General features: G+C 46.5%; 2 protein-coding genes across 3 annotated transcripts in view; one reads left to right on the top strand and one right to left on the bottom strand.

Annotated features, from left to right (window-relative positions):
• The first annotated feature begins 1,849 nt into the window (after positions 1-1,849).
• RIOX2 (ribosomal oxygenase 2) overlaps positions 1,850-26,724 on the top strand; it is a 34,576-nt gene continuing 9,701 nt past the window's right edge. The window contains exons 1-4 of one of the 2 annotated variants that reach the window (XM_069550676.1): positions 1,850-1,964; positions 7,873-8,338; positions 16,196-16,315; positions 17,396-17,524. In XM_069550676.1, coding sequence (XP_069406777.1) covers positions 7,910-8,338; positions 16,196-16,315; positions 17,396-17,524 — 678 coding nt within the window. In that variant the 5' untranslated portion in view covers positions 1,850-1,964; positions 7,873-7,909. The remainder of the gene's footprint in view (positions 1,965-7,872; positions 8,339-16,195; positions 16,316-17,395; positions 17,525-26,724) is intronic. The other variant, XM_069550685.1, reaches the window with a different exon arrangement.
• LOC138418809 (polycomb group RING finger protein 6) lies at positions 9,666-11,886 on the bottom strand. The gene has a single exon (XM_069550694.1). It carries the CDS (start codon positions 11,858-11,860, stop codon positions 10,868-10,870), a length of 993 nt encoding a protein of 330 aa, XP_069406795.1. The 5' UTR covers positions 11,861-11,886; the 3' UTR covers positions 9,666-10,867.

Raw genomic sequence — 26,724 nt, 5'->3', positions numbered from 1 at the left:
CCTCCTTTCTGGTCCATACCAGTGGACCCCTCTGCCTCTTAATGCTTGGCCTTCATCACCTGCTATGTCACTCTCTTTGACAGGGTACCATCCAAAAGTACCAAACTCAGGTACTTTGCACAGCACCCACTCCGCCCAGAGGATGCTCAATGGTCCTAGACAAAGCGTGCTAGAGGTGCACTTGGGCCTCAGAGTGTCGCCCCCTCCTTCAGGATCCTCCAGGCAAGAAGCAGCCACCTGGGTTTCTGTTCACAAGCCATTCCCTCAACTCCAAGCCACGACTCAGGGATCCAAGACCTTTGTAAACACACTGGGATCTCCTCTGATAGCAGCCCTGGAGCAAACCAGCACAGCCCACAGCTCAGCAAACAGCCAGCTGCTCAGGATGACCTGCGGATGCCCCAGGTCTCTCTGTTGGCTCAGGAGTCCCTGCCAGTTGTTTTGGGCTGCTGCTGCTGCTGCTAAGTCGCTTCAGTTGTGTCCAACTCTGCGAGGAAGGGAAATGCTACGGCAATCTCTGCTACACAGATGTACAACCTGCCCTTTAGTTTCCAGTCTTCTCTTATATACTCTGACTGTGGGTGCTGTTCATGGAACCTCTTCAGGCCTTTTCAGTGAGTCCTACAGGGCAGTATCAAGCACCTTCTCTTGAGAAGTGTGGCATGTAACTGCACTACCGTATGAAGTTAAATGCTGGGTGGGGGCTACTATTAAAGCAGTGGTTTGCCACAGAGAAATTATGTAGGGTCTAGAGACTTTTTCGGCTGTCACAACTTGATGTGGGTAGCACTGGCATCTAAGGGGTAGAGGCCAGGATGCTGCTACAATGCAGGTCATCTCCATACAATAAAGAATTATTGGCCCCGAATGTCAGTAGTGCCCACGGTAAGAAAGCCTGCCTTTGGCTAATAACATAGTCTCTTGGTACCTCCTTTTCCTCCCATGCAAAATGAGATAACTGTAGCATTCTCGTAGATTTTTGTATGGATTAGTAAGTTTGAGTACACAGCTTTTAAAAGTGTGTGGGAAATGGTATGTGCTCAACAATGGTAGATGTCTCCTGTTTCAGGGCTTTCATTAAAATTTCAAGTAAAAATTTCATTAGGTATACTCCTATACAAGTTATTTCATCACAGTTTATGCATTCACTTTTGGAAATATTCGTTATTGTTAGTTTTGACAAGCATAAGGGTATACTTTGTTCCCATTTGCTTGTCATTTGACCATCAGAAACAGCTTCTGGCCTCAATCATCTTAACAGAATGAAATAAGGACTTCCTTTGTGTCCCCTCTGGCTGTCTTGAGAGCAAAAATTGCACAGGCCAGAGCAAAGGTGAGCAGTTAGTTGACCCTCTGCCCACTGGTTCCAGGCCTCTTCGTCCAAAAGTCCCAATGAGTCAAAAGGAGAGTGTTACTAAAATAATTCCTTTTTGTTCTTTGCTTTTACAGCCAGTCTCAAGAATTTCCAGTATCCTTTTAAAATTATTATTCTCTCTCCGGGAGCAACATGATACAAATTACAGTTGACTTAGTACAAAGCAACACAGCGTAGCAGAGCGCCCCAAAGAAAGCGATGGAGAACCCGCACTACTATCTAGCTCCTTAAACTTGGGCAGCTCACTTCCCCCTTCCCGGCCTCAGTTTCTCCATTCATTAAAGAAACAGGATTGTACTAGATCATGTCCCCCCAAATCCTGAGCCTCATCCCTCACCAATTCAAGAAAAGCCTTCACTTATTTCATTTGATAGCAAAAAAAGAAATCTACGGGCATGAACTCCGAACACCCCTCCGCACCTAGACGCTAGGAGTGGTCCCTCCCTCCACCGGTTGCAGCCGGGAGGCCGGCTCAGAGCAGGAGGGGCCGCCCCGAGCATGCGCGCGCCACGCCGCGCCGCCCCGCCCCGCCCCCGGCTCGCGTCGCCGACCATTACGCTGGAGGCCGCGCGCAACTGGCTTGAATCCGGTGAGTGCGTCCGTCCCGGCCTCTGTCTGGGGGTGGTGCTCATTCTCCCGACGCCGAAGCGCGAGTGTGGGTGGAGCAAGATCGGGGTGGGGGGAACCACAGGACTCGGGCTGGGAGCTTCGGTGCACCCCGGCGCGGGCCAGAGAGCGCTGGTGGTCGCTGGGCCCGGCACGCGGATGGTGCGCACGCCGGTTTGGCGCCGCTCAGACCTGGGGTTAGGGTCTGGAGTGGCCTAGGCACTGAGAGAAGCCACGTGCTCGGCCGGTGGGCTTCAGACTGGACGAGCACACGAAAGTTCGCAGGTTTCGCAGCGAGTGTGATGCCCGCTCTCGCCCTCGTGGCCGGCGGTCTGGGAGCGGGGCCACCACGTGGGCTGTGCTCCCAGGCGGGCCTCAGAGCCCCGGGCTTTTCCGCAGGGAAACCTGAAGTTAGGGCAGAGACAGCTGCCTTTTTCTCGCCCCACCCGGACTTAAAAATGACAGTTTACCCTCCCAGTCATTCTTTCGTCACTGGATATTTCTAGAATGGCTCCCCAACTGCTGTTGGGTCATCTATCAGGTTAATGAGATCAGGTTGGTGGTACATGTGTTTGCAGGAAGTGTTGGCTTGCTTTCGCCGTCTCCAGTGCGTGCCTGCGTGAGTGGTCAGTCATGTCCGACTCTTTCCGACTCCATGGGCTGTATCCGCCAGGCTCCTCTGCATCTGCCCATGGAGTCTCCAGGCAAGATGGAGTGGGTAGCCATTCCCTTCTCCAGGGGATCTTCCCAACCCAGGAATGGAACCTGGATATTCTGGATTAGCAGGCACAATTTTTACCGCTGCGCCATGTGGGAAGGAAGCCTGACTACTCCAAAAATCAGCTGTAAATTCGGCGCCAAGTCTTTGATTTCACTGGGCTTATCTTTAAGCGGAAAAACCTGATTTATCAAGCTTCTTCCACCATCGCTTGGATAGTTTTGGTCCTCAGCCCCCATCCATTGTAACAAGTCATGATTACTAAAATATATTAATGAGGTTCAATCCACTATTTCTAAGGTGGAACTGAAAAGATAAGTGCCAATCACTGCTTTAGGTCAATAGGAGAACTGCTTTTCCCTGTTTTGGTAAACATTCCCCCAGAGAAATCTTTTAGGTCAGCCTAGGCAACCTTGTTGGAGAAGGCAATGGCACCCCACTCCAGTACTCTTGCCTGGAAAATCCCATGGACGGAGGAGCCTGGTGGGCTGCAGTCCATGGGGTCGCTAAGAGTCAGACACGACTGAGCAACTTCACTTTCACTTTTCACTTTCCTGCATTGGAGAAGGCAATGGCAACCCACTCCAGTGTTCTTGCCTGGAGAATTCAGGGACGGAGGAGCCTGGTGGGCTGCCGTCTGTGGGGTGGCACAGAGTTGGACAGGACTGAAGCCATGCAGCAGCAGCAGGCAACCTTGTTACAGGTGTTGATGTATCATTTCTGTCAGCTTATTTGAGTGTTACTAACTGAGCTTGAGTTTGCCTAGGTCTTCTTCTATGTTAGTGGATCTAAAATTCCTGCGGATAACTTAAAAAAAAAAACCTTTTGACTGAGTTACTGCAGCTTTCTGGCCTTGGCTCCCAGAAATGCTAAATAGGCTTGATAAGGGGCCCAGAAATTTGCATACTAACAAGCTTTCCTGGTGATTTGACTACAGTCTGTAAAACACAGCTCTGGAGATTAAAAGACACACCTCCATCTGGTTGGTGATGGCTAAGGTGCCTTTCAGGTCTGAAAAGAGTTGCCATCATAAGAATAACCCCACTGAACAAACCATCTGTTTTCCCCCAACTCTGTTTTATGTAAGGCTTTTGAGATTTTTTCCCCTCCAAAATTGTATCCAAAAGGTGAAAAAGAAATGCACTAAAAGTGTTTGAGGACCCTCCTATGTGCCCTGCTCTGTAGTAGCTCTGGGAATGTGCAGATAGGTGTCCTGCCTTAAGACTTCTGGTCAGTGACTATTACCATAGAAAAGAACGTTAGGGCACTTAAAAATATAAAGATTTTGTTTGTGTTTGCTGGCTGTAGAATGGGTATCAATATTGATTTTCTTGTGGAGTTTAATCCTTCAAATTGTTTAGTGGCTGTGTTTCATCTGTGGGCAGTTAGTAAAATAGGAACCTTGAATCTTTTCTTTTGATTTAATATTTTTACACTTTAATGCTATGCTGCTGCTAAGTCGCTTCAGTTGTATCCAACCCTTTGCGTCCCCATGGAGTGTAGCCCACCAGGCTCCTCTGTCCATGGGATTCTCCAGGCAAGCATACTGGAGTAGGTTGCCATTACCCCCTCCGAGGGATCTTCACAACCCAGGGATCGAACCTGCATCTCTTGCAGGTTTCTTGCATTGGCAGGTGGGTTCTTTACCACTAGCGCCACGTGGGCAGCTTCTTTAATGCTACAGTCAACTCAGATTGGAAACAGATGCTTTTTAAATGCTGGCTTTTTTTTTTTTTTCCTCTTGTAGCTTTATAAAAATATTTACTCTTAAATTCTGATTGGGTGGTCTGTGAGGTTTAGAGGCAGACTTGTGTTCGCTGTATTTTCCCAAAGTGTTCTCTTGTTCCTATATTTCTTTCAAGACACACAGCTTTTTTTTAACTTTTTGTTTCTGAAATTGTGGTAGAGCTTACTATTTTTGTGTGTTTAATGTGGTGGAGTATGTCATCTGTTCTCCTCTCGACCTCCCACAAGCTGTTAAAAAGAATGGTTGTCTTACAATATAGGTGATGTGAGAATCAGAAATAGTAAGGTTGCCTAGTAACCTCTAAGCTAGGTTCCAATGAACTGAGCCTCAAATCATTTCAGTATGAACACAGAGAAACAATAAATGATGTAAGTTTTGGCAGTAAAAGTAGCAAAACTCATATTCTAACAAAAGCATTTGTTATGCACTGTTGGGATTTGTTTTGTTACTGATTGTGGATGGGAAAAATGCTTCAAGTGATCTTATTTTTTGGCTGAAGTATTCTGCACACTTTGTTTCACACTTTCATATTCACTGTCTAGTGAATATGCTTATACTGTGTTCGTATATTGTGCTTAAAAAAAACATACCTTTTGTTTACATCTTCCTGCTGCTTGCATTCCTTAAATAAATTTTAAAGTGACCAGTTGTGAGGGATAAGAAATGTGCGGCTGAATATGAAATTGCTTTTTCATTATTGAGTACCTTTAATGACGCAGACCTTCTGAGGCAGCCTAGCAGTTTTTAATAGTTAAATGTGAGCAGTATGTCAGGGGTCCCTGAACCATCCCCTGGGCCAGTGGCTTGCTAGGACTCACAGCTAATTCTTTACAGCGGATGGAGACCAAGCATTTCACTGCTGCAGCAGCTGGCTGTGACAGCACATGTGAAGTGCTGCCAACCAGGGAAGCTCATCCAATGTTCAGTGTCCAGGGCTTTCACTGGGGGCTCATCACGTAGATGCCTCTGCCTGGCATATAACCACATATAATCACATTGTTTGTCCAAAGAGCGTTGTCACAATGAACCCCTCTTTTCTGTTAGTGGTGTTAGGAGCACTTCTGAAATCTAAGTTCCCAGCCCAGACATCTGCACATACTGACTTTCAAGGGATAGCGCACACGTGCATGCTCAGTCATGTCCGACTCTTTGGAACCCCATGGACTGCAGCCTGCCAGGCTCCTCTGTCCATGGAATTTTCCAAGCAAGAATACTGTAGTGTGTTGCCATTTCCTCCTCCAGGAATCTTCCCAACCCAGGGATTGAACCTGGGTCTCCCACACTGCAGGCGTATTCTTTACCCCTGAGCCACCAGGGAAGTCCTCAAGGGATAGTAGGTAACTCTTTTTTGCACAAGCGGTGCTTTTTACTGAGTCTGCTTTCATTTGTCCTTGTATTTCTACCTCACTTCTGGGCTCCAAGTAGTAGCAGTACTTGGTCTTATCAAAGCTTTGATTTTTCAATTGAGAAAGCAAACTGGTCTGTTTAACTTAAAAGGAATAGGAAAGATTTTCAGCAAATGTATCTTATCAATGATATATCTGAAGTCCCCCGCCCCCGGGAAAAACCTTAACCTGTAACCCGTTACTCTTCCATGCAAGCTTTTAGTATCAAGTTGTATTGTAAGCACTTGGTCCTGTGTTTCCTATCAAAACCACCTGATCTTTTGAAGGAACTGTTTGTGGGCACGAAATTTAGAAGCTAGAATGAGGCCACTAGTGAGTTTTACATAGTAGTGCCTCCTTATCCATGGCTGATAATGTTTTAAGGTCCCCAAAAGATGCCCGAAACCATGGATGGCAATGAAGTCTGTATGAACTGTGCATTTCCCCTATTCACAGATAGCTATAATAAGCTTTAATATATGAATTAGACACGGTAAGAGAGTATCTGAATTGCCAGCATCATTACTGGTGCACTTTGGGGCCATTATCAAGTAAAATGAGGGTCATATGAGCTCAAGCTTGACACTGAAACAGTCGATCTGCTCAGCATTACGGCCACTAAGTGACTAATGGGCTCATACACTAGACAAAGGGATTAATTCTAAGTTTATTTTCTAGATTTATTCTGAATTTATCAATTATAAATTTGTAGATTATTGTTGCAATGTGTAACATGTTGTTTGGGTAAGTACTTCCCAGACCAGACCATTCATTCTTCTCAGTCCACAATGTAGCTGAAATAGGGCTTAGTTATCATGACAGAAGAGCAGAAAATTCTTGATAGTCCAACAACACAGGAAGGCGTAACATTTATAAATAAATTACCAGTCTTTGGGAAAAACTTTTTTTTTTTTTTAACAAGCACAATGCTTCTTAATCTTTTTTGGGGATGGGGGCTTCTTTAAGAATCTGGTAAAAGCAGTGGACCCCCTCCCCTAGAAATAAATATACTTTAAAATAGGATTTTGCTGTTTCGGGAACTCCTATAATTGATAAAGGGCCCCTGCATGTGAATGAGACAATTGTGGCTTGGTCTCGCAGTTCTGAGACCTTTGGCAATACCAGGAAGGTCGATGCTCTTGCTACTTAAGTGTGGTCTGTGACCCAGCAGCAGCGTCATTACCTGTGGGCTTGCTAAAGATGCAGAATCTCAGTCCCACCTGAGACCTGTGCTCCCAGGGGACGTGTGCACACCTGAAAGCTAGAGGGTGGAGGGCTGCCTTAGACGTTAATGATGTTGCCATTTTAGTATGCCTTATTTTAGTTAAAAAGTTATAGCTCTTTAAAAGCCTTGGGGTATGACTGTCTTACCCTTCACTTTCAGTGTCTAATTTTTTGTTTTATTTTTTAATGGGATGTCTCTGATAAAGTGGCAGTTTTCAGGAATAAGCTGAGGTTTGAAGTCAGGCAGTCCAGGTGCTTGAGGAAGACTCCGGAGCGGGCAGTGTCCTGCTCCAGCCACCAGGTGGCACCACTGGCCCAGGTGGCCCCCAGGATAGCAGCCGGGGTAGGCAAGGAGCACCTGGCTGTGGGCGGCTCTGGATTGAGTCAAGTGTTTATTACTCAGTTGCATCTAATTAGATTTGGGACCTGGTGCTGATTAAAGCCAGATTTTAAGATTTTGACTTTGCTGTGTCAATGGCCACAGGCTAAAACCGTGACTAGAAACTGCTGAGATGGTTGAGTCATTTAACGTGGGATAATTATACCTCTAATAAGTAGTGAATTCCATGACTAAGTGCTTGTGTACAAGGAAACAGGCTTCCCTTTCTATGACTATGTGCTCTGTGTGGTGTCTGAGGTGGGATCATAGCCTGGGAGAAACGTGTTGGCTTCAGGTTGTGTGTTAATCCTGGAGGAAATGGCCTTGACCTAGGAAGAGCGTGCATGAAGGGCCTAGCAGCCGTGCAGGGTGCGTGCACGTGATCCTCCGACACTGGCCCCGGGAAACCTAAATGCATGGGTCTTGTTCTTCTGGCAGGTTTGCGTTTCCTCACTGCCTTGTCTTGAAGACAGCGATGCCAAAGAAAGCAAGACCTGCAGGGGATGGGAAGGAGGAAGGGCCTGTTCCTAAACAGGTGAAGGTGGAGGCCGCCTGTGGACCTTCCCCTTTGAACTTCGACAGCCCCAGTGGCCTCTTTGAAAGTTTCATCTCACCCATCCAGACAGAGACGTTTTTCAAGGAATTCTGGGAGCAGAAACCCCTCCTCATCCAGAGAGACGACCCTGCGTTGGCCACGTACTACCAGTCCCTGTTCAGGCTCTCTGATCTGGAGAGTCTGTGCAGCTGGGGAATATACTACGGGAGAGACGTGAACGCCTGCCGCTATGTCCACGGGAAGAAGAAGGTTTTTAATAAAGATGGCAGAGTGCACTTTCTTCAGTTGAGACAAGATTTTGATCAGAAAAGGGCCACAATTCAGTTTCACCAACCTCAGAGATTTAAGGTAACAGGCTCTCCCAGGGGCAGAATCCTCCTGTCTATTAAAGTACTAACATTTGGCTATGGATCAGCTTAGGGATAAATCCATTTTGGTGATGATTAGTCTCCTGCCAGTTTCAGAAGGGCCAACACCTGTTTGGTCTTCAAATGCATTCCAACTTCAGTGATTTTTTTTTTTTTTATGTTCCCTTTTGGTTGAACTGTTAGAATCTGCAACAGCTCAGGGTGGACATGGTTCGGTGTCATTGAGCTGCAGAAAGTAAATTACATTGCAGGTTTATAAAGTTTTTTAAAGTGACATTACCTCTCCAGGAGTACTTCTTTGGGCTGGGTTTTGTTTTGATCCATGGTGGACATTTCTCTCTGGATTGTTTCTTCACTGTAATGTAAGGCATGATAGCATCAAGGTGATCATTTTATTCTTGAAGTTGCCTCCCTCTGCCACCCACATCTCCTTAGCAGAGGCTTCCGAGCAGTGACCAGACCGTGTACTAGAGGCACATTTATGGAATAGACTTCACCCTTGTTGACAGCCCCACCAGGCTGGCTTTGAGAGTAGGTCCTGGAACTGCTGGGGTGGTGGGGGGCAGTCGTAGGTGGAAGGTAGCTTGGATTTCACGACTGACTAATCTTTTATTTATTCTACATCAGTGATGGACATTTGAGAAATAATCTGCCTCTTCTGTGCCCAGTTTCTGCGTTTATAAAACGTAGATTTAGGATGAGCTAACCTGCTCTCTTAGTTGTTGTTCAGTCGCTAAGTCGTGTCTGACTCTTTGCGACCCCATGGACTACAGCACTCCAGGCTTCCCTGTCCTTCACTGTCTCCTGGGTTTGCTCAGACTCATGTCTGTTGAGTCGGTGATGCCACCCAATCATCTCATCCTCTGTTGCCCCCTCTCCTCCGGCCTTCAGTCTTTCCCAGCATCAGGATCTTTTCTGTTGAGTCAGCTCTTCACATCAGGTGGCCCAAAGTATTGGAGCTTCAGCTTCAGCATCAGTCCTGTCACGCGAGTGTATGTTCCTCGATTCTTTGTCTCGTCACAACAAAGATTTGGAGTGCCGGACGTTAAAGCCCCCTCGGCGTGTCACAGCTCTCAGGGCTTGGATAGACCGTGTTATAGCTCTCAGGTCTCGAACGGACCGTGTGATAGCTCTTAGACAAATCAGTGTTACAGCTCAGTGTTACAGCTCAGTGTTACAGCTCTATTTTATTTAGAAGATAGCAGGAAAGTCCACCTTCGAGGCGTGAGGGCACGTCGATCTAAAGACAGGAGGAGAAGAGCGCCCCAGCGTGCGGGAGAGAGAGAGAGCTGGCTCTGGCTCTTCTATTTTTTTTTTTTTTTTTAGGTTAAAATAAATTTTTATTAAAAAATTGTATTAAATGTTAGAAGAAATTTATACAGAATTCATAAATTCTTTATAAAACAATTACCAATCTTTCTCCAATTATAATTGTTTTATGCAGATTTGGAAATTTGCAGTGAAATAAGGTTTACAAAATATTTCTTTTAAAGTATTACAATGCTAATTTTAGGCAAAATAATCTTTAAAATGGAAATTTTTGCATGCAAGTGAGTGAGCCCTCAAACACCCGTATTCTTTATCCCAACGACAAACGGGAAAATGAACATTAAACTGACTTGCTGAGGAAACAATGAACAAGTATTCTGTAAACCTTAAATTCATTCAAATTTTTAAATTACTTTCAAAAGTAGTACCATTACAAGGTACTGACAATCACACTGTGTACTCAAAATTAATGTTAAACTAACATTCAAAAAAATGTTGCAAAGAGGCACCCCTTGTTGTTAAGATATGTTAAAGGTGCCTTCATTACACTGAAGACCTAAACCCTACAGGGGAGAGTATCCTCACACACACAAAAATATAATTCATCCCTTTTAGAAGTGGATAATATCTCTTTAGTAGTGTTGCTGGTTTAAAAAAAAAAAGACATTAAGTTCAAAATATGACGGCAACATACAAAAGTGGCCCATAGTTTTGGTCTTTGTCTGAGAAGCACATTCTATAATTTAACAAAGTCTGGTTTTAAACTTTCAGTTCAAAGGCACACTTCTTTTCCAACTGGATGACTGCCCAACTGATGCCATTCCAAAGAGCAGAATCCCAATCACCAACTTGAAAGGGGTATGGCTCAATGAAGACAAAAACAGTGACTGATTTACCTCAAAGATTAGGAAACAAAATCTATATCAAAGTATCCGAAATCATAAAAAGTAAATGCTTGTAAAAAATTTCCCCCTGAGCTATGAATATAGTCACTTACTAGAGAGACTTTTTGCTAAACAGATCTTTCACTAAACAGATGCATTCTATCATTCCAAGTTATACTTAAAAATCCGATGATTTATAAGACTCTTATGATTCTTGGTGCTGAAAATAGATTAAGTTACATCTCAAACAGCACAAAATGATAGCAATTACATGTTTCATGGAAATCTTTGGTGAGAATGCAATCCTGCAGAAGCCGCCTTATTTTGTTCACTCACTCATAATAGTCTTACAATCTTCAAGTAATTTTCAAAGGAGAAACCACAAGTCCATAATGAAGGACCAGCAGACCATCCTGCATTGCTGCCTCGCCTATTGCACGTCGAATTTCCCTTAGAGTTTGATATCGTTCTAACAAGTGATCACCACAGATGATGTCTACCTGACAAGCTGGATCAAGACCCATTTTTCTTCTGAGGAATTTTTCTACATGTCCGATAGTTGCTTCTCCTGAAACTCGGACAAACTTCTTTTCCAATGGCTTAAAATGTCCTGTGCCTTCATTAGCACCAATAAACTCTAGTAATAAAGACATGTCAAGTTCAGGTGGAATACGAAACACTGATTCTAAGACTTTCTTAGTTCTTCCTTTGCTTGAAGGGACTGGCTGTGGAACAGCAGGTTTAGGTACTTCTAGACCTCTTTCTTTATAGAAATCATGCATTTGCTTTTTTTCTCTTTCCTCTAGATTGATCACTAATTTGTACACTATGTCTTGTAACTGTCGGTCCAACCTTATGTTGTAAAGAGGTTGTGTCTGATGTACTACTATGTTGCATTTTGGACATCTGTTGCTATAGTAAAAGTGTCTGACAATGCAGCTTTTACAAAATGTATGAAGACATTCTGTAATGGTAGTTGCATCTATTAAATAACCTTTGCAAATGGAACACAAGATGTACGGAGTCAGCTCAGAGAGATTGATCAGGCGCTCCTCCTCGTCCTCGGAGTCCGGCCGGCCCCCCTCCAGCCTCAGCGAAAAGTGGCTCATCTCTTCCTCCTCTTCCTCCTCTTCTTCTTCCTCCAGGTCCTCATCTTCTTCCAACTCCTCGTCCTCGTCCTCGAAGAGGCCCCTCAAGCGGCCCAGGCTTCGCTCAGGCTCCAGCTCAGGGGGCCGGGAGCCGGAGCAGCCAGGATCCCCCGCCTCGGGTAGGGGCGGCGGGCCCTCCTCACCCGCTGCGGGCGCCGGAGTGAGGGCAGGCGGGGAGACGGGAGGCGGCGGCGGCGGCATGTTTGCTTCTCCCTCGGCACTGGCAGCACCCGTGGCTCTTCTATTTATATGTTTCTCTCTCCCTGGGCCTGTCCCGTGTAAATTGGGCCAACCAGGAGTGTTGTTTGTTTTACCTGAGGTCCTCACTCCGGTCCTCAGACCTCCTTTTGTTTCATTTTCGCGAGCTTTCCCCTTCCTTGTCTTGTAGCCACCACCATTTTGGGCTCCTTTTCCCTGTTCAACCTAACACTTCCAATGAATATTCAGGGTTGATTTACTTTAGCATTGACTGGGTTGATCTCCTTGCAGTCCAAGGGACTCTCAACAGTCTTCTCCAGCACCATAATTTGAAAGCATCTCTTAGATGTTTGAAATGTATACAGGACAGCTGTCCAACAACTGAAGGCTGTTTCTGAGTTTTAGAAAAAGAGTCTTATCCCCGGCCAGAAACCCCCCCTGTGACCCTTGGCTGAGTCAGAGTGCCAGCTTCGAGGAGGAGGAGAGCAGTGTGTCGGGCTCCACACTGAGGATGGCTTCTGGCTGCGTGGTGCTTCCTAGGACTCTGTCGTCAGAGCTCTAGTAATGCTCGTCATTCCAGATCTTGAGCTGCCTTCTTAGATCCATGAGGCCTCCCTCATCTGTGAATGCCTTTCCCTTGCCTGTAGGGTTTTGTACTATTTGTACTCTGGATAAAGTACAACTGTTCTTAGACATTTTAGTACAGGTCCTCATTCCAGATAGTTCATCTTGGGCAATCATGAGCCGCTGAACTGTCCCTGGGATGCCAGCCTTTTGGGCATCCTCCCTGAAAGGAATTAATAAATCACTTGCAGACCAAGTCATGATTCGCATTGAGAAAATCTGTACATCGTAGTACTTCCCTCTGAGCTAGTCCTTGACTCTCTGCTTGGCTAGAAGTAGCACTTAAAAAAAGTAGTGTTTAGACACTGAAGAACTATGAATAGAAAAGATCAGTGATGCTGATTACATGTGATTTGTTCACAGACCAGCAGAAAATTATTGTTTGGCATGTGTGTGGTGTCTTCTGTGGCTGTCGTTTCTGCTTGAGTGCTGCACACTTCTCTTCCCCAGTTTCAAGTGGCCAGGACTGTTTCCTTTGCCCTGTTGACTCAGCTCTTTAAGTCATGTTTATTAAAGCAGGAAGGATGAGCTTTCCCAGTTTCAACTCATCCTGGTTGTTTGTGGGGTAGTTTTTGTTCTTTTAATTATTTATTTTTGGCTCTGCTGGTTCTTTGTGGCTCTGCAGGCTTTTCTCTAGTTGCAGTGAGCGGCAGCTTCTCTTTGTTGAGTGCAGGGCTTCTCGTTACGGTGGCTTCTCTTGTTGCAGAACGTGGGTTCTAGGGCACATAGGCTCAGTAGTTGTGGTTCCAGGCCCCAGAGCCTAGGCTCGGTAGCTGTGGTGCACAAGCTTAGCTGCTCTGCAGCACATGGAACCTTCCTGGACCAGGGATGGAACCCACGTCTCCTGCATTGGCAGGGAGATTCTTCACCACCAAGCCACCAGGGAAGCCCTGTTTGTGGTTTTCTTTTCCCTCTGACCGTCCACCACCAGAACTTGAGAAGCCTATAAGCTGCTAGAGTTCACTCTCTACACGGGAAGGTGGGTTCTGAGTGTTATATTGTGAGCAGATTTAGCGTTGTGTGTATTTACTAATAGGCATACTGATACCAGGATCGAGAAGTCTAGAGGCAGTTCCTCATTGTCCGGGTTGAAGGACTCGGAGTCAGCACTTTCTTGGTCCGTCGCAGAATGGGCACAGCTTATTAGTCTAGTTCATCTGGAAATGAGTGAGGCGGTAACTGGAGAGTGGTAGGCTGTTCCCCACCCGCTTCGGGTAATCTGTGTATCAGGAGTCCAGATGAGTTAACCAAATATTTACACGTGTTCACTTTTGAATCTTCCAACACACATTTGAAATAACTGAGGCGATCACTGTGGTCTCCACTTCACATGAAAGAAACGAGTTCACATTTGTGACTTACATAGCTACTAAGGAAGGACTTCTAACTTCAGAATTAAAATACTTTCTGAACCGTGTGTCTGAAGACCCTCCTGAAGTGTAGTTGGGCTTTTGGCATGTTTGTTTTCACCGTTCGTTAGGTGTCAGTGTGGGCCTCTGGTCTTGACCATTGTATTCAGCTGATTCTGCAGGAAGGTCAGTGCAGAGGAGAGGGCCTCCCCGCCCACCTCTGCCCCCTTCGCTTTTCCATTGTTCTGGGGTCTTCCTTGGCAGCTCCAGACACAGCTGGGGGACAGGAGTCAAAGGAGACAGGTTTCAGGAGCCTTGTTTGTGCCTAAGTCAGTGCTGTGAAGCTGTGACACTTGTACACTGTTGTGCATTTGAAATAGAGATAGTTTATGCTGTTTCTCACAGTCTTAGAGTGGGAGTCCTCCTTTCACGGATGAAGAAGTTGAAGTCTAGCTTGTAACTACAACCTGAACTCAGACGGTTTGACTCCAGATCTCTTTCTAGTGGGCCACACTTGGCAGATTGAGAATCTAAAAGTGAAATGAAAAACTTGTACAAATGATAGGGTTTTCTGTAACCTTTAAGAAGAAGGAGACATGTGCTTCTTACTTAAAGACCCAGAAACTTCAGTTGGAAGCCATAAGGTCACCCATATGGTCCTCAGGCCGCCAGCGCGCGCGCACGCGAGAGACAGACACTGTACCCATGTAATTACACATCCTGCTGCTGCTCCCAGGTGTACGTTAGATTGCTTGGGAGATTGCAAACTCTTTGGAGCTGTTCATTGAATTATTCTTCTTGTGTTAAATAGAAACCTTGAGCTCTGTATGTAGAGTAGCTCAATGGCTTATATGGAAATGTCTCCCAAAGCTTGTTTAATGCTGACACAATTCTTTCCCACTTGGTATTTTTAATTCTGTAGGTTTTTTTTTTTTTTTTTCTTTCCAGCAGGTGAGATTGACTTCTGAGCCATTGTCATTGTTTACTCAGCAAATCCTTTCAATATCTTCTGGGTGCCAGGCACTGCATGTATGGACGCTTAAAAGTTGGGCTTCTGCGGTGTTCTTTGTAGGTGATTTTTCTTTACAGTAGAGTCATGGTTATAGGGCTGCATGAATGTGAATCCTGGATCCATCACTGACAGGCCTCCTTCCTCGTCAGTGTGGATGGGCACCCACAGGGTGATGGTACCCACCCTGTGAGAGGGTTGCCGGGAAGGCTGTGTAACTAAAGTAGGTGAAGCCTGGCGCACAGAAAGTGCCGATACCCACGTGGCCCAATTCTGCCTCTCTTCCCCTCACCTGCCTTGGGATAATCAGGTTTCCTTCTCTCGCTTGAGTACCTGGCTCCTCTCTAGGTCCCTCAGCCTGATGTAGGTCCTGAAGAGCTAGTTAGTGAATGAGAGAGGGGGAGTGTTCCTTGACCCCTGTCCCCTGCTCCCTGCCTGTACCTTCTTCCCAGTTTGTTATTTCTGCTCTCTTTGCTCTAAGGACCCTTTCATCAGGCAGTTCCGAGACCCTCACCCTTGCCTGAACTTCAGACTTAGCCAGCCGGCATAGGGGGGTCTTAGCAGCTCATACACATCTAACGTACAGCTTTTCTTTTTTCCCCCCAAAACTAATTCATTAGCAGATCTTTCCCACTTGAATGGTGCTGGGAGCTAACTAACTGCCTTAGTCAAAACCCCGAGAGTATTTCTCGCTTATCCTCCCCACTCCCAGGCCCCTGCCGTCAAGGCGTGCTGGCAGGGCCACCTGCCAAGCACATCCTGACTTTTGCTCTTCTCCCTCGCCCTCTCCCCCACTCTGATTGTCCCCACCTGCACTTCTTCGTCTGTCGCTTCCTCGCTGCTGTCTCTTGCTTTCCCACAGTCCAGTCTCCTCCACATCATAGCCAGACTGACCTTTTGTAAGTGTGAATGGGTCGTGTCATTGTCTGGCTTGAAATCCTTTGTGGCTCCCTGTCACCTCCTCCTGTCCATGCTCGGGACAGAAGGTCCCTGAGAGTAGAGGTGCCGGTTCAGTCACTGCTGAATTCCCAGCATTTGGGCTTCCAGGTGGCGCTAGTGGTAAAGAACCCACCTGCCGGTGCAGGAGACGTAAGAGGGAAGGGTTTGATACCTGGGTGAGGAAGATCCTCTGGAGGAGGGCATGGCAACCCACTCCAGTATTCTTGCCTGGAAAATCCCTTGGACAGAGGAGCCTGGCGGGCTTGTCCATAGGGTCACGAAGAGTCGGACATGACTGAAGTGACTTAGCACAGAGCATAATAGCTGTGCAATAAAGACTTGCTGCACCGAATAAGAACAGTTTCCTTACTTCTGATGTATTTCTCTCTCCTCCTTTCTCCACTGTTTTCTCTTAAGGATGAGCTCTGGAGGGTCCAGGAGAAGCTGGAGTGCTACTTCGGCTCCTTGGTTGGCTCCAACGTGTACATCACCCCGGCCGGAGCCCAGGGCCTGCCGCCCCACTACGATGATGTCGAGGTGAGAGGAGGGATCTGCCTGGCCGCGGGAGGAGGGAGTGGCCGCCAGCCCAGGAAGGTGGGCTTGTCAGGGTTGAGCTGTCGGTCAGGTCCGGGCCCACTCTTCCTGTGCGGGCTCCGGAGAGCTTGACCTCCCTCACCAGGATGTTGGACCAAAATTAACCCCACTGAACTGGTTTCCTGCTCCTTTGGAAAGGGGAGAGATTGTTTATTTACTAATATAAAGAGCTGCATATTCCTCCAAAACATGTATTGATTGAATTTTCTACAGAGAAATATGATTGGATTTTTTTCTTTAATTTCACAGTTTAATAAGGTGAGGTCACAAGTATTCCATACATCTGCTTTTATTTTGTCCTTTTTCTGTAGCTGCCAAAAATATATGCTTTTTTCCATTTGTGAAAATCTTGGGGCAGCTTAAATGAAGGTCATGGTTTCGCTTAAGCACTGGCGCCTTGACGAATGTTGATTTCACTCTCATGTGGCTGCCAAAAAAAGTTAACTGTTGGGCTTAGGTATGTCGTAGTTTTATTTTTGTACTGATACATTCTGTGAACACAGAGATAGTAGGAAATAAATACCTCTTTTTTTCCTCTTGAGAGCAATTTGATATCAATACATTTTCCAAAATTTTTTTTTTTTTTCTTTAATATTTCTAACAGGACTTTAAAATATCTTTGGCTGAATGAAGAATAAAAACTTGACATTTTCCTGTGTGCCAGGGATCATCTTCAGGGGTTTGGACACTCAGTAATATCTGAAGCTTGGCTTTTCCCTCAGAACATGGGCTTTCCACTGTCTGATGGAAGATTTAGAGGAATGAATAGTGGGATAGAAAGAACTCAGTGAGGCTTTTAGAGAAGTGAAAAGAATGAGCAGCCTTCCAGTGTCAGAGTTTACGGTCACCTGTTTTTAAAAAGTGAATGCCAGTGGTGGCAGCTTTTAAGTGTGGAGTGAGGTGTATCTGTGATCCTTTATTTTTATTTTTTCATATCAAAATTGTGATTCGTTTAAGCCCTGAGAGGGCCAGCACCCAGTGAGGAGGCTCTCTGACACTCTTGGAGTCCTGTGCTCCCTGTAGGTGTTCATCCTGCAGCTGGAGGGAGAGAAACACTGGCGCCTGTACCAGCCGACGGTGCCTCTGGCGCGGGAGTACAGCGTGGAGGCCGAGGACAGGATCGGGAGGCCCACACATGAGTTCACACTCAAGGTACGGGCCTGCCAGTGTGCGCGCCAAGGGTGGTTTGAGGTTTGCACTTGGTAACCGTCCCCCGAGAATGTGTCCAGGAGGTTGGGGGCAGGTGGCTCCCATTCCAGGTGGCCCCTCGTTGGGGGGCCTTGGAGGGAGACCTGGTCCTTTGTACCTGCAGATGTGAGCTGAGGAAACGTCTCCGTATGCTCTCTGAGTCCAAAAGGAATGAACTATGAATACGGTAACCACTGACTTTTCTGGAGTGAGTCATGAAAGGCATGGCCTTGGGCCGCTTCGCCAGATCTAAGGCAGTGGTCACCGCTGGATGGTAGGTTGCTTGAGCAGAGCACGGTCAGCGACCCCTCAGCTTTTCTTGCTGGTAAAATCTGGGCGTCCCCTTTGCCTCCTGACTGCAGTAGGCCCTCTGCACCCCCTTCCTCCCGCATGTACTTGTCAGAAGAGTCATCATGAAGGCTCTTGAGGGGACCTTCCCCAGAAAACCAGGCGGCCCGAGCCATGTGCCGGTTCGCTGGTATCTTGCTGCTGAGAAAGTGTGTCCTTGAGCGGTTAGCTGGGTGGGATCACAGCCAGTCCCCAGCAGGTCAGGTTGTTGAGAACAAAGTCTAGGATAAGAATAGCTGTGTAACTTTTTACACCTTTTCCTATAATTTCAACAACATTTAATTTCTTTCAGTGGTAATAAAGTAATAGTTAATTTAAAGCATTCCAAAGATTTTAACCAGACTGGTGGACTTGGCATATGGTTGTTCTTGTATTTCTTACTTCTTGAAATTACACTTGGTACCTAATTTTTTTCTTTTCATATTATGTATTTCCGGCTGCACGGGGTCTTCGTTACTCTGTGCTGGCTGTGTCTAGTCCCAGTGAGTAGGGGCTACTCCCTCCTTGCAGCGCGTGGGCTTCTCGTTGCAGCGGCTTCTCTTATTGCGGAGCTTGGGCTCCAGGCGCGCAGGCTTCGGTGCTGGAGCCCATGAGCTCAGTCGCGGTGCATGAGCTTAGTTGCCTTGCAGAATGTGGGATTGATTCCAGCTTGAGCTTCATCCAGCCTGGCATTTTGCATGATGTACTCTGCATATGTGTTAAATAAGCAGAGTGACAGTATATATGGTCTTGACACAGGGATTGAAACCGTGTCCCCAGCTTTGGCAGGCAAATTCTTAACCATTTTGCCACCAGGGAAGCCCCTCTGATTCTTACTCAGTGCCTTGTGGCTTCTTGTTATTAAAATCTCTGCCTGCATGCCATAACTGGGAAAAACTCCCTGTTTGTGTTGTTGTTCAGTCGGTCAGTCTTGTCTGATTCTTTGCGACTCCATGAACTGCAGCATACCAGGCTTCCTCTCCTTCGCTCTCTCTTGAGTTTGCTCACACTCAGGTCCATTGAGTCGATGTTGCCATCCAACCATCTCATCCTCTCATGCTCTGTTGTCCCCTTCTCCTCTGTCTTTTATCTTTCCCAGCATTAGGGTCTTTTCCAATGAGTCAGCTGTTCACATCAGGTGGCCAAAGTATTGGAGCTTCAGCATCAGTCCTTCCAATGAATATTCAGGGTTGATTTCCTTTAGGATTGACTGGTTGAATCTCCTTGCAGTCCAAGGGACTCTCAAGAGTCTTTCTCCAGCACTGCAGTTCAAAAGCATCAATTCTTCAGTGCTCAGCCTTCTTTATGATCCAACTCTCATATCTGTACAAGACTACTGGAAAAACCATAGGTTTAAATATACGAACCTTTGTTGGCAAAGTGATGTCTCTTCTTTTTAATACGCTGTCTAGGTTGATCATAGCTTTTCTTCCAAGGAGTAGGCGTCTCCTACTCAAGAATTTCATGACTGCAGTCACCATCCACAGTGATTTTGGAACCCAAGAAAATAAAATCTGTCACTGTTTCCATTGTTTCCCCATCTGTTTGCCATGAAGTGATGGTATCAGATGCCATGATCTCAGTTTTTTGAATGTTGAGTTTTATGCCAGCTTTTTCATTCTCCTCTTTCATCTTCATCAAGAGGCTATTTAGTTCCCCTTCCCTTCCTGCCATAAGGATGGTGTCATCTGCATATCTGAGGTTATTGATATTTCTCCCGGAAATCTTGATTCCAGCTTAAACCTCATCCAGCCTGGCATTTCGCATGATGTACTCTACATGTAAGTTAAATAAGCTGAGTGACAATATATAACCTTGACATATTCCTTTCCCAATTTTGAACCAGTTCATTATTCCATGTCCACTTCTAACTGTTGCTTCTTGACCTGCATACAAGTTTTTTAGGAGGCAGGTAATGTCTGGTATTCCCATCTCTTTAAGAATTTTACAGTTTGTTGTGATCCACACAGCCAAAGGCTTTAGTGTAGTGAATGAAGTAGAAGTAGATGTTTTATGGAATTCCTTTGCTTTTTCAATGATCCAGCAAATGTTGGCAGTTTGATCTCTGGTTCCTCTGCCTTTTCTAAATCCACCTTGTACATCTGGAAGTTCTCAGTTCATGTACTGTTGAAGCCTAGTGTGAATGATTTTGACCATTACCTTGTTAGCTTGTGAGATGAGTGCAATTGTGCAGTAGTTTGAATATTCATTGGCATTGCCTTTCTTTGGGATTGGAATGAAAGCTGACCTTTTCCAGTCCCATGGCCACTGCTGAGTCTTCCAAATTTGCTGGCATATTGAGTGAAGCACTTTGACAGCATCATCTTTTAGGACTTGAAATAGCTCAACTGGAATTCCATCACCTCCGCTAGCTTTGTTCGTAGTCATGTTTCCTAAGGCCCACCTCACTTCACACTCCAGAATGTCTGGCTGTAGGTGAGTAATCATATCATCGTGCTTATCTGGGTCATTAAGACCTTTTTTGAACAGTTTTTTCATGTATTCTTGCCACTTCTTAATATCTTCTGCTTCTGTTAGGTCCATACTGTTTCTGTGCTTTATTGTGCCCCTCTTTGCATGAAATGTTCCCTTGGTATCTCTGATTTTCTTGAAGAGATCTCTAGTTTTTCCCATTGTCTTGTTTTCCTCTGTTTCTTTGCTTTGATCTCTGAGGAAGGCTTTCTTATCTCACCTTGCTATTCTTTGGAACTCTGCATTCAGAGTTTTTTTCCTTTTCTCCTCTGCTTTTTGCTTGTCTTCTTTTCTCAGCTATTTGTAAGACCTCCTCAGAGAACCATTTTGCCTATTTGTATTTCTTTTTCTTGAGGATGGTTTTGATCACTGGCTCCTGTACAATATTACAAATTTCTGTCCATGGTTCTTCAGGCACTCTGTCCATTCAGGTATGACCTAAATCTAATCCCTTGAATCTATTTGTCACTTGCACTGTATAGTTGTAAGGGATTTGATTTAGGTCATACCTGAATGACCTAGTGGTTTTCCCTACTTTCTTCAATTTAAGTCTGAAATTTCTCCACTCTTTTCCAGTAGCATATTGGGCACCTACCGACCTGGGGGTTTCATCTTTCAGTGTTGTATTCTTTTGCCTTTTCATACTGTTCATGGGGGTCTCAAGGCAAAAATACTGGGGTGGTCTGCCATTCCCTTCTGCAGTGGACCACGTTTTGTCAGAACTCTCCACCATGACCTGGGTCTTGCATGGCCCTACACAGCATGGCTCACAGTTTCATTGAGTTAGACAAGGCTGTGGTCCATGTGATCAGTTCGGTTAGTTTTCTCTGATTGTGGTTTTCATTCTGTCTCCCCTCTGATAGATAAGGATGAGAGGCTTGTGGAAGCTTCCTGATGGGAGGGACTGGCTGTGGGAGAATCTGGGTCTTGCTCTGGTGGGTGGGGCCATCCTCAGTGACTCTTTAATCCAATTTTCAATGGGCGGGGGTGTGTTCCCTCCCTGTAGTTTGGCCTGAGGCCAACTAGGGTAGGGTAATGGCAGTAATGGCAACCTCTTCCAAAAGGATTTCAGTTCAGTCACTCAGTCCTGTCCCACTCTTTGTGACCCTGTGGACTGCAGCACACCAGGCTTCCCTGTCCATCACCTTCTCCCGGAGCTTACTCAAACTCATGTCCATTGAGTGATGGACATGTCGGTGATGCCATCCAACCATCTCATCGTCTGTCATCCCCTTCAATCTTTCCCAGAATCAGGATCTTTTCCAATGAGTCACTGCTTCACATCAGGTGGCCAGAGTATTGGAGCTTCAGCATCAGTCCTTCCAGTGAATATTCAGGACTGATTTCCTTTAGGATTGACTGGTTGGATCTCCTTGCAGTCTAAGAGTCTCTCAAGAGTCTTCTCCAATACCACAGTTCAAAAGCATCAATTCTTCTGTGCTCAGCTTTCTTTATAGTCCAACTCTTACCTCCATACATGACTACTGGAAAAACCATAGCGTTTACTAGATGGGCCTTTGTTGATAAAGTAGTGTCTCTGTTTTTTAACATGCTATTTAGGTTGGTCATAGCTTTTTTTCCAAGGAGCAAGCATCTTTTAATTTCATGGCTTCAGTCACCATCTGCAGTGATTTTGGAGCCCAAGAAAATAAATTGTGTCACTGTTTGCATTGTTTCTCCATCTAATTGCCATGAAGTGATGGGACCAGATGCCATGATCTTAGTTTTCTGAATGTTGAACCTCAAGCCAACTTTTTCACTTTCCTCTTTCACTTTCATCAAGAGAGTCTTTAGTTCTGCTTTGCTTTCTGCCTTAAGGGTAGTGTTGTCTGCATATCTGAGGTTATTGATATTTCTCCTGGCAATCTTGATTCTAGCTTGCGCTTCATCCACCCCGGCATTTTGCATGATGTACTCTGCATTTAAGTTAAATAAGCCGAGTGACAATATACAGTCTTGACGTACTCCTTTCCCTGTTTGGAACCAGTCTGTTGTTCCATGTCCTATTCTAACTGTTGGTTCTTCTTTGTATTCTTGCCACCTCTTCTTAATATCATTTGCTTCTGTTAGGTCCATACCATTTCTGTCCTTTATCGAGCGAAATGTTCCCTTGGTGTCTCTAATTTTCTTGAAGAGATCTCTAGTCTTTCCCATTCTGTTGGTTTCCTCTATTTCTTTGCGCTGATCACTGAGGAAGGTTTCTTGTCTCTTCTCGCTATTCTTTTCTGCCACAACAAATTTGCGCCTCGCTGCTGTCAGTGCCTCTGTCCTCGTGCAGGTCACTGTTGACCCATGTGTCCACAGGAGACCCTCAAACCGTCAAAGGCAGGTCTGGCTCAGTGTCTTATGGCTTCACTGCTCCTTTCCCTGGGGCCTGGTATGCACAAGGTCTTGTTGTGCCCTCCAAGAGTCTGTTTCCCCAGTTCTGTAGAAGTTCTGTAATCAAATCCTGCTGACCTTCAAAGTCAGATTCCCTGCGAATTCTCAGTCCCTTTGCTGGATCCCACGTTGGGAAATCTTTTGTGGAGCCTAGAATTTTCTCAACAGTGTGAGAACTTCTTTGGTATAATTTTTCTCCAGTTTGTGGATTGCCCACCCGGCGGCTCTGTGGTGGGGCTAGTAGCAGCCTCATCCAAGAGGACTTAGGCCCTACGTCTTGGCTCCCAGGTCTGCTGCAGCCAGAACCCCTGTTCCTGCAGAGGCCACTGTTGACCCATGCCTCTGCAGGAGACCCTCAAACACTCAAAGGCGGGTCTGGTTCAGTCTCTTACGGGGTCATTGCTCCTTTCACTGGGTCCTGGTGCACAGAAGGTTTTACTTGGAGACGCTGCCCTCCAAGCGTCTGTGGCAGGTATGAAGTTTGATTTTAAACGTGATTACGCCTCTCCTGCTGTCTTATTGCAGCTTCTCCTTTGCCCTTGCACCTGGGATATCTTGTTCTAGAGGGTCCCAGCATTCTCCTGTTGATGCTTGTTCAGCAGCTAGTGGTGATTTCGGTGCTCTCACGGCAGATGAGCACAGGCCCTTCTGCTCCGCCACCTTATTTCTTCTGTTCTGTGATAGGGGACTTGAATAAAGACAACAATCACAGTATCTTTCTTCATTGTTTTGTGCTCTTGGTCAGCAGTTAGCAAAGTATGGCCCATGGGCCAAAAACTGAGCCTGCTGCCTGCTTTTGTATATAAAGTCTATGGGAACACAGCCACGACCATTCCTGGGCGCTGTCTGTGGCCGCATTCATATTATACTGGCAGAGTCAACTAGTTGCCACAGGGACCATGTGGCCCACAAACCACAGATATTTACTTTCTGACCCTTCACAGAAAGAGTTTGTCAGCCCTGCGCTTGGCCGATTATTTTTAAGCCAAGACTAAGCCATCCATGGTCTCTGAGGCCAGGGCTGCGTGACTCAGACTGACATCTGGCTACTTGCCCTGCCTGAGAAGGTCGGGCTCCATGGTGGTCCTGGAGGGTGTGGGACTTGAAGGTGGAGCCGTGCCCACTCTTCACACCCATCTGGATCACAGCTCACAGTGAGAAGCCCTGGGTCTCCTGAAAGGAGAAAGATAGCATTGTGTCCTGCAGAAATCCTCAAGTTGTAAGTCTGTTGAGTTTTTAATCCGTGGAGCTAACTCTTCAAGTGGAGTCTGGTGTAAATGCCCAGTATGTGAAACTGAAGGGCTGAGTCACCCTGGGAGGGGGTGGGCTTGGGGGCTACCGTGAGAGGCCTGGAGCCGTCCTCACCCCTCTTCCTTCCTACCCAGGTGGCAACCAAACGGTCCTTCTGCCAAACCTGGGGTCTTGGGGTGAAGAACCCCCCGTAACGGAAACACATCTCTGTGGCTTGGGGATCTGACAAAGCTGGTTTTGAATCCAGCTGCTGGCACTTGTGAGCTGCATGGCCTTGGGCAGGATCTTGGTCTCTGTGTCAGTTTTTTTAATTAAACTGGAGATCATTATGTTTATCTTATAGGTGGTAAATATTTAAAAATACTGCTTTGATGCTTCTTTCACAGTGAAATTGTTTGAAAGCAATGGCTATATGTCAATATATTGCTGCCTATCAAATTAGCACAGTCTCAGTGACTTGAAAGAACACCACAAACTTTATTATCTTGTGGTTCTGTGGTTCAGAGGTCCCTGAGGGGTTTCACTGGCTGAAATCAAGGTGTCAGCAGGACTGTGTTCTGGAGGCTCTAGGGAAGAATTCTGTCCTTGCCTTCTCCAGCCTCTGGAGGTAGTTCATAGTCCTCGGCTCATGGCCCCTTCCTTGACATGACCCCTTCCATGCGACATGGAGCTTGGTCTTTCTCATGCTGCCCTCTCTCTGGTCCTCTCTTCCAATACCCTCTTTGACTTCTGATTAGGTTGGGCCTGCCTGGATAATTCAGAATAATCCCCCCCGGTCAGCAGCCTTAATTAACCGTGGCCTTGTAACCTAAATCCTCACAGATGCCAGAGGTTAGGGTGTGGCCATTCCTGGAGACCCTGCCACCATGCCCTATCTTTATCTCCTCTTCTCTCCCACTCTTGGGAACCCTTTCCAGCAGGCTCTCTCGGCCATTGTTCCCCTGGAACTACTCTGAAGGCCGCCTCCACACTGTCAGCCACTGTAGTCAGCTCTGGCCCCACTGTAGTCTGCGTGGCCTCGGCATTTGGCTCAGTGGGCCACCGCCACCTGCTCCACTGGCTTCCAGGACGTGATTGCCCCTTGGTTCCCTCCCCACCTGACTGTCTTTTTCGTCCTCCTTTGCTGTTATGTCCTCAGTCTTCCTGCTTCTGTGAGCTGGGGTGCAGGGCTTGCTTCTTGGACTCCTTTGATCAATGAGCGATTCCCTCCCAAGGTTTCAAATACCTTCCACACTGATGTGTTTTCAATGCTATGTTAGCTCTCCAGCCCACATCTAAACTTTAGACATATAATTCAGCTACCTACCTAATGCCTCCCCCTGGAAACATAAAGCAGTTTCACCCAAACCAGAGTCTCATGTCCTACCCTGTTCCCAGTCTCATCCCTGCACATGTGTCCCCATTCTGCTTGTTCGGGGAAAAATCCTTGGACACAGATTTATACAAAAGCCTCCTATCTAGTGTTCCTTTTGCAGACTTTTTTTTGACAAAACAGCCATGGTGATCCTTTTGGGATCCTGTGAACCTTTTGCCCAGACCTCCAGTGACTTCGTTAAACCCAGAAAAAAAGCCGAAGTCCTTGAACTGGTCCAGAGGGCCCTGTAATCTAACCCCTCTGCTGCCTGTGCACCTCACCTTCCATCATCCCCAGCTTCACTCACTGCCTTCCTGCCACACCGGCACCCCTCAACCTGCCAGGCACATGCCAGCTGCAGGACCTTTGCACCTGCTCTTCCCTCCCCCGGGAAGCCTTTCTCCCCAGGATGCTGCATGGCTGTGCTGTGCTTAGTCACTCAGTCGTGTCCGACTCTTTGCCTGCCAGGCTCCTCTGTCCATGGGGATTCTTCAGGTGAGATTTCTGGAGTGGGTTGCCATGCCCACCTCCAGGGGATCTTCCTGACCCAGGGATTGAACCCAGGTCTCTCGCATTGCAGGCGGATTCTCCACCATCTGGCTTGCTCATTTCCTGAAGTCTCTACTGAAGTGTCAGCTTAGCAGAGTGGCTAAAACAGCACCTCTTACCCCGACACACCCACCCTGACTTACATGAGCATCATTCTCCTCACTGTGTCTTTGCATTCACCACCACTCAACATTGTTTATTTGCAGCTTTCTTTTATCCCTCTTGCCCCCACTCGAATATCTTCATTGCTAGTGTCTCTTTTCCCTTCTCAAATGCTTGTCGGTTTCTCTGGAACATGTTCCATCAGGGCAGGGCTTTCTTTGGTTCAGTGCTCTCTACCTGGCACCTAGCCTGGTGTCTGGCGTGGGCAGGGTGAGTGGGGAAGGGTTGGTCAGGTGTTTGTGGGATGAATAAATAAACAGATGGATGAGCTATAGATGTGAGGGCCTCCGTCACAGGGCAGGCACTCAGACTCACAAGTGAGAGCTGCAGTTATGAGCGATGCATTGATTCACTTGAAAGACTGGTTTTCCTGTCAGGTTGGTGTGATTCAGGGCAAGATCGCTCCATGAACACATCATAATTGTATACTGTTTACTGCTTTAAGGCAAATCTTAGCATTAAAATAAAAAATCTCTCTCGTGATGTTTCCTGGGCTTGTCCTCCAGGGACCCTGGTTGTAGCCAGGGAGCCAGGCTACCTCCTGGGTTGCAGAGAGGAGACACGTGACTCCGAGGACCACCCCGTCTCCTTTCTGCTGTACAGAATGTTCTGTCTGGGTGGGATCAGGCAGGAGGTGGTGACTCCAGGGCAGGAGTGATTTGGGGAGATA

Source organism: Ovis canadensis, chromosome 1 (assembly GCF_042477335.2).
Source record: "Ovis canadensis isolate MfBH-ARS-UI-01 breed Bighorn chromosome 1, ARS-UI_OviCan_v2, whole genome shotgun sequence".
Lineage (NCBI taxonomy): Eukaryota > Metazoa > Chordata > Mammalia > Artiodactyla > Bovidae > Ovis > Ovis canadensis.
This window is presented reverse-complemented; position numbering and strand designations above follow the sequence as displayed.